The 7252-nt window shown below is 49.6% G+C and overlaps 1 protein-coding gene across 1 annotated transcript in view; it reads right to left on the minus strand.

The window, feature by feature from the left end:
* The window catches only part of LOC110584463 (multidrug and toxin extrusion protein 2-like), a 57338-nt gene that overhangs the window by 49835 nt on the left and 251 nt on the right, over positions 1–7252 (minus strand). The window contains exons 2-3 of the mRNA XM_044921804.1: positions 7073–7176; positions 840–908 (exon numbers count right to left, since the gene is read on the minus strand). Coding sequence (XP_044777739.1) covers positions 840–908; positions 7073–7176 — 173 coding nt within the window. The remainder of the gene's footprint in view (positions 1–839; positions 909–7072; positions 7177–7252) is intronic.

The following is a 7252-nucleotide window of genomic DNA, read 5'->3' on the forward strand; positions in this document are numbered from 1 at the left end:
TCCATCTGTCCCTCCACCCACCCACCTGGCCATCCATCATCCATCTATCCAACCATCTGTCCACCCATCTACCCATCTCTGCTTGCTTCTCTGCTTTCCTCTCACTCATTCAACAAACTTCCAGGGTACCCACTACATAGCAAGCACAAGGCTGAACCACAGGGATCCAAAGACTGAATGGGAGAAAGCCTTTCTCCCCAAGCACCTCAGATCCTAGTAGGGAAACCACTATGGTTGTAAAGCGGGTGGGTGAGATGGAAGACGGAGCCAGGAGTGAAAGGCCTGGACCAGAATCTGACCTCTGATTATGCTAGCACACCAACCCAGAGTTCCCAATCCCATGACAGCCAATGAGGATGGAGGGAAATGAGCAGATTCTCTGCTAACACATGGAGATGGGAGATAAAGAAGGATTCTGATTTGAGCGGAGGGTGGTGTATTCTTGTGAGAGAAACAGTTCGGGTGGGAAAGCCTGACGAGTTTAGTTCTGGTCAAGCTGAGTTTGAGGTGTCTGGGACGTGACCGACATTCAAGCCTGGCCCTCAGGAGAGAGACATGGGGATGGGAGAGGGAGCTGTGAGTCTGCAACATCGGGTGAGGGAGGACAGTTTTAGGGTGGGAGAGATCACAATGGGAGAGAAGGAAAACCCAGCCCCACCTGAGCACACAGGCCCCAAAGACACAATTAGGAAAGCCGACCCTCCTTGTATCTGCAGCCATCAGCAGCATGGTATTTGACAAAGAAGAGGCAACAAAAGCCACGGAGGGGACAGTCCCCTACGCTGTGTCCCACAGGAAAAGGAACTGACCACAACAGGCGTGGGGGGGGGGGGCCTCACCTGAGACATGAGTGTGTCGCAAGCCGAGGCCAAGCCAGTCCCCACGGAAATCCCAGTAACGTTCACAACCTGCAAGGAACGAGAGAGTTGCAGCCAGGACCCCAGGGCCCGGCCGGGGCAGCCTCGAGGCCAGCAGGCCCCTCCACACCAAGAAGTGACGTAAGGCAGCTTATCTCGAAGGAGCAACCCGCGATCCCACGCTGAAGGCCTTCCACTGTCGACTGTAAACACAACTAAAGCCTCCGACTAACAGATCCCAACCACTTTGAATCAACCAGCGTGGCTCACAACCTAATTTTTCTCAACCCAGCACCCGTTACAGCGTCTATGTGAAAAAGTTGTGACTGATACCTAACAGCAATGTCCCTGGGCTGCGACGTGCATTTAATAATAATGACAGCAAACCCGCACTGAGCGTATGCGACAAGAAGGCCCCGTCCCAGGCCCCTGCCATGCGAGGTGTTGTGAGCACTACTCCCATCTTACGGGTCACGTGAACAAGTCCCAGAAAGCTGCGTTCATTCAGCTGGTGGCCTGAGGCTGGGAAGTCTGGCCCCAGGCTTCAATCTTCTAGTGAGAAACGGGGACTCATTCTGTGTCACCCTCTCGCCTCGGCCTCACCCGGGGCCCCTGACCATTAAGGGCACAGACGGTAACCTGCAGGTAAGGGTCAGAGCCCAAGGTGCTGTTTTGCAATGACAGGGGATGGGGAGAGCTGGAGGCCCTCATTTTCATCTCTGGTCTCACATTTAGCAGGGAGGTCAACCCCCGCTGAGTTAGCTTCTTGGCTGACCAAGGTCACAGACTCTAGCCCCCAGGAGTCGGTGACAGGCCACATGCAGAGTGAGTCCCTTTGGGCCCTGGTCCAGGGAGCAGTAGGAGGTGCCCACACCCAAGACACCTTGTGCTCTGCCTGCCAGCCCAGGGCAGCGTCGGGGCTAAAGCTCCAAACACGCCTCCGCCTTCCGGGAAAAGAAAGGAAAGCACGGCTATTCCTCTTCCTCAACAGCTTCTAGTCTCTCCCCAGGTCAAGTCTGTTGTCAGAGCCTGCCTTGATTCCCGTCACGGGCTGCTAACCCTGAGCTCAGACATCATCCCTTCCCCCTAAAAATGACCGCCTGCATGCTCAGCCGGTCCTCCACTTCACCCAAGGCTACAAGAGACACTCCTCTGACTCAACATCAGGAAAGGCCATCCTTCCCCCGAAGAGATAGCTCAGTAACATCTGGGGCGGGCTGGGAATTTCTGGAAACTACCAGGGCAGGGAGTCCGGAGGGCCATCTGCAGCTTCTCCCGTGCGAACCCCTCCCAGCTGAGTCTTTTTCTATCCATGTTTCTTTGACCCTATCCTACCGCTAATTATTTACCCTTCTGTCTTGAAGGTATTTTTATAAACCAACTCAAACTCTTCATGAAACACGGTGGGGTATAAATCAATGTTCTCGGGGCGGGGGGGGCACCTGGTGGGCTCAGTGGGTGGAGCATGTCACTCTTGGTCTCGGGGTCGTGAGTTTGAGCCCCATGTGTGGGGGAGAGGTTACTTTAAAAAAATAAAATCTTTTTTTTTTTTTTAAAGTTCTTTTATTTAAAAAACAAACACTTTGGGGCACCTGGGTGGCTCAGTCAGTTAAGCATCGGCCTTCAGCTCAGGTCATGATCCCGGGGTCCTGAGATAGAGCCCCACATCGGGCTCCCCGCTCAGCGGGGAGTCTGCTTCTCCTTTGCCCTTCCCCCTGCTCGTGTTCTCTTTCTCTCTCTCTCTCTCACAAATAAGTAAATAAAATCTTTTAAATTAAAAAATATGTATATAAAAAAGAAACACTTTTGTAAGTCCTCTCATTCCAGGTACAGAATTTCTCACAAGGCAAAACACTCTTAAACGTATCTGGCTTTCATGAATAGTTTTCTTGAAATTGGGCCTGCTGTTGTCTCAGCAATTAGTTCCAGTTTAACAGCTGGTTAAAAGCACAGTCTAACCGCCCACTGCCCAAGGAAGGACAGGCACAGACCCCCTGACCTCCTCTCTTTGGGATATACCAACCTTCCCACATTCCTTTTTCAGGCCTATTGATTGAATTTTAGGTTTCTAGTTCCTCTGTACCTATTAATCTTTTTCTTCAAATAGTAGGAACTCTTCTTATGCTCTTATCATCAGGTGACTGGGGACGGAAAAGCATAAAGGAACAGCACTGGGAAGATGATCAGGAGGTGCCCAGGTGAGGCCCAGCTCACAGTTCCCCGGAGCTATGTACTTCTCTGAAATACCCGCTTGGGCCAGATCTGTGCCAGGAACCAGGCTTGGCAAAACTTAACATGAGCTGGTAGATCAGCAGGAGGGCATACAGAGACAGAGAATGTGGCAGAGCACCCGAAGGACAGGCCCTGCCTGGGGCTTCCCTTCTGGGAAAGCATTCTGCAGATGCCCCTAAGCCGCGTCTAGAAGGATCCGCCCCAGCCTCACATGCAAGTCAAAGAATGCAGTGGGCACCCACAGGCAGGATGCCCCATGACTGGATTTCACTGTCTGGTGACGGGACCAATGAAGGGGGTTAAGCCAGGGAGTGGCTTGATTTTTTTTTTTTTTTTATGGCTGGGACTGGAGGAGGACGAGATGGGAATCAGGGCCGGGGAGGGGTGGCCCAGGGCTGGCAGGAAGGGTGAAGGCAGGATGGTGGTAGCAGGAAACAGAAGAAGAGGAGTCATTTTAAGAAAGGCGGGAAATGAAGTTAGCAGGGCTTGCTGGCCGATGGGGAGGTGGGCTGTAAAAACAGAGGGGAGTGTCTAGGTACTGTCAGGGAGGATGGCCACTAGGGCTTCACACATTTTCTGAGTGTCAGAGGATCCTGGCGTATTCAAGCCGATAGATCCTGAGGCGCTTAGGCACGGACAGGGGCACCTTGGTCAAGGAGGGAGACACAAATTTGAGAGGCACCAATGAACAGGAGGAGGAGGGGAAGAGACAGAGGTACGCCTGTCAGAGGGGCACAGGAGAACCGAGGAGAACTAGCAGTGGAAGCAAAGAGGAGGCAGAGTCCCCGGGAGGCCAGGAGATGCTGAGGCCAGGTTAGGGAGAGGCCTCTAGAGAAGGGAGAACAGGGGTGTCACTAACAACATCAGTCAGGGTATGTTAAATAGAGTGGTAGAGAAATACAGGCCAGGCTGCAATGGGGAGAAAAGGAAATGGAGACGTAAGACAGACTTTCTGGCAAAGAGCATAAGTGGCTAGAGGCCAGACAGGGGCCTGGGCAGGGAGACAGGCAGCTGGAGATGGTTTTTACAGAAAAGGAGAGAGTTGGATATGTTTATCAGAGTGCAGAGGGACCAATTAAAGAGAAGAAATGGAAGAGGAAGGATGGTTCTGGAACACAGGCAGAAGGCTGGTCTTGAAGAGGGGAGTAATGGAGATCCGGTGTTGAAGGGCATGCGGTGAGGGGAGGTCAGGCATGGATTGGCCCACCATCCCGGGAAGGACAGAAGATGGCGGGGCCACGGCATGGGAAGACCCCACGAGGTCAAAGGGCAGGTAGGAGGTGTGGGGAATTGACAAGATAAAAGGTTGCTAGCGGGAAAGTAAAGTTTAAAACATCTACCGTGGGTCCATGCTGAGGGATGAAAATGTGCAGTGTGTGAGTCCTGAAGTGGATTTGGGGGGTCCTGGAAGCCAGTGAGATGGAGGGAAGTGGGGCCCACACACGCAAAGAGATGAGCACGCAGTTTGATGAACACCGCCTTTTCCGGCCACTGGATAGCGCTGACAGGGAAAAGTATAGGATGATATATCTGGAGGGAATGTCCAAACACAGGCACTGCAAAAAGACAGACTATTCAATAAAGGGTGTTGGGAAAACTGGACAGCCACAGCGCAAAGAATGGGACTGGGCCACATTCTTACACTATATACAAAAAAAATAACTCAAAGTGGATTAAAGGCCTGAACACAAGACCTGAAGCGATTAAACTCCTAGAAGAAAACACAGGCAGTAAGCTCTTCGACACTGGTCTTGGCGATGATTCTTTGGATTTGACACCAAAAACAAAGGCAATCAGAAGCCAAAACAAGCAAGCGGGACTACACCAAATGCAAAAGGTTGCACCTGGTAAAGGAAACCACCAACGAAATGGAAAGCCAACCTACAGAATGGGAGAAAAGACTTGCAAATCATGAATCTGATAAAGAGTTCATCTCCAAATAGATGAAGAACTCATCCAACTCAAGAGCAAAAGAACCCCAAACAATCTGATTAGAAACTGGGCAGAGGATCTGAATAGAAATCTTTCCAAAGACGACACACAGATGGTCAACGGATACTAGAAAAGATGCTCAACATCACTCATCCTCAGGGAAATGCAAATTAAAACCACAAGGAACTATCACCGCACACCTGTGAGGGTCTGTGACAGGAAATACCATGTGTCGGAGAAGATGGGGAACCCTTGTGCGCTATTGGAGGGGATGCAAACTGTTGCAGCCACTTGGGAAAACAGTAGGAAGGCTCCTCCAAAACTTAAAAATAGAACTACCATATGATCCAACAATCCCACTCCTGGGTATTTAACCAAAGAAAACAAAAACACTTAACTCAAAAAGATATCTGCACCCCCATGTTTGCTGCAGCATTATTCGTAAGCCAAGATCTGGAAACAACCTAAGTGTCCACTGATGGATGCACGGATAAAGAAAAATGTGGTCCACACCCATGTGCACATGCATGCTCACACATGCACAGTGGAATATTATTCAGCCATAAAAAAGAAGGAAATCTTGCCATTTGTAACAACAAGGATGGACACTGAGGGCATTATGCTAAGTGAAATAAGCCGGTCAAAGGCAAATGCCATATAATCTCACGTGTGGAATCTAAACAAAGGAAAACTGAACTCATAGAGACAGAGAGCTGACTGGGTATTACCAGAGATTGGCAGGGGGGGCCTACAAAATATGTAAAATGTGGGGATGCAATGTACAACATAGTGACCATAATTAATAATACTGTATTGCACATTTGAAAGTTACTAAGAGTAAATATTAGAAAGATTCCATCACATGTAAAAAAAATCCGTGTAGAGTGACAGACGTTAACTAAATTTATTGTGGGGATTCTTTCACAATATGTACAAATATCAAATTGTTACATTATATACCTGTATGTCAATTATATCTCATAAAAAAATTAATTAAAAGAAAATTTTAAGAAAGGACATGGGGAAAGAAAGGTTTGGAAGCTGTGATAGGAAAAGTTAGACTCCCAACTGTGGGCCCTGTAGAGAAACAGAAAGAAAGTGTCCCTTCAAGTTTCCAATAATAACCCACTGTTACTATCTGTTCACAGCCAAAAGAATGACCAGGAGTACAAGGGGCCACAATGACCTATGTGGGGGGAGGGGTCAAGTTCATCGTCTCCAGGGGACACAGTAAACAGCCTGTATTTAAAGCTTCTCTGCTTTCTTGACTCTTTCTAGAGGCCCCATCTAAACTTTGAAAGGAACCAGAAATATTCCTTCACCTGAATTAGTTCACTCAATAACAGACCTGTAAATAAAATGTCTGATTCCACATACTGAAGTCATCCCAACCATAAAGCTGAAACGAGAAACTTCTGTGGTCCCGCCACAATCTTAGGGCATACAACCACCTCCGGTGGGGACGGAGGGGACATCTTCTAAGACTGAGAGAGACCACCTTTGCCATCACCACCTTGGAAGTGTTTTTCACTTTCTCTGAAAGCCTGGATGAGACGCAAGAGGGAGGCACCTTTCCACCACATCACCAACCAAAACCCAGGGACAAGAGACTTCAAAGGAGATGCAATTTCAATCCACGGCCCACAGGGAGACACGTTATTACGAGTGTGAAATACTGCGCCCATGATGAATTGTGTAATTCGGAGTCATGGCAGACAACCTACATCACCTCTAAGTTCTTTGGTTTGATTTTATAACGGGAAAAAAAAAATGCGGTGCTATTCGATTCACCAGCACAATTTCTACCATTGCTACCAATTCCTTGCAATCCCGAGCCGTTCGGCCACGGCGGGATGGCTATGAAGACGGAAACTCCTCCTTAAGTAGCTGACCCAATCTTCCTTCAAATCTGAAGATAAGGCAAAGCAAGGTACCCCTGAGTCAAGGCCGACTCTGCAAGGGAAGACAGCAGCCGTGTAATACAATGCAAATTCCGAGGCTTTAACACCGGGTCGACCCCAAAGAAAAGATGAAAGCAACGGAACACCTACCGACACCGCGAGCGTAACGGCGTCCAGCTCCACTTTGCCCAGATGCCCGCAGAAGATGGAACTGACGACGCTGATGAGGAAGATCATCAGCTGCGCCAGGAACTGCCGAGGGAAAAGGAAGGAGAGCACGAGCTGACACCGACCCCGCCCGCCCGCCAGCCCGAGGAGGACGGGGGCAGG

The sequence above is a fragment of the Neomonachus schauinslandi genome, chromosome 15 (assembly GCF_002201575.2).
Source record: "Neomonachus schauinslandi chromosome 15, ASM220157v2, whole genome shotgun sequence".
NCBI lineage: Eukaryota > Metazoa > Chordata > Mammalia > Carnivora > Phocidae > Neomonachus > Neomonachus schauinslandi.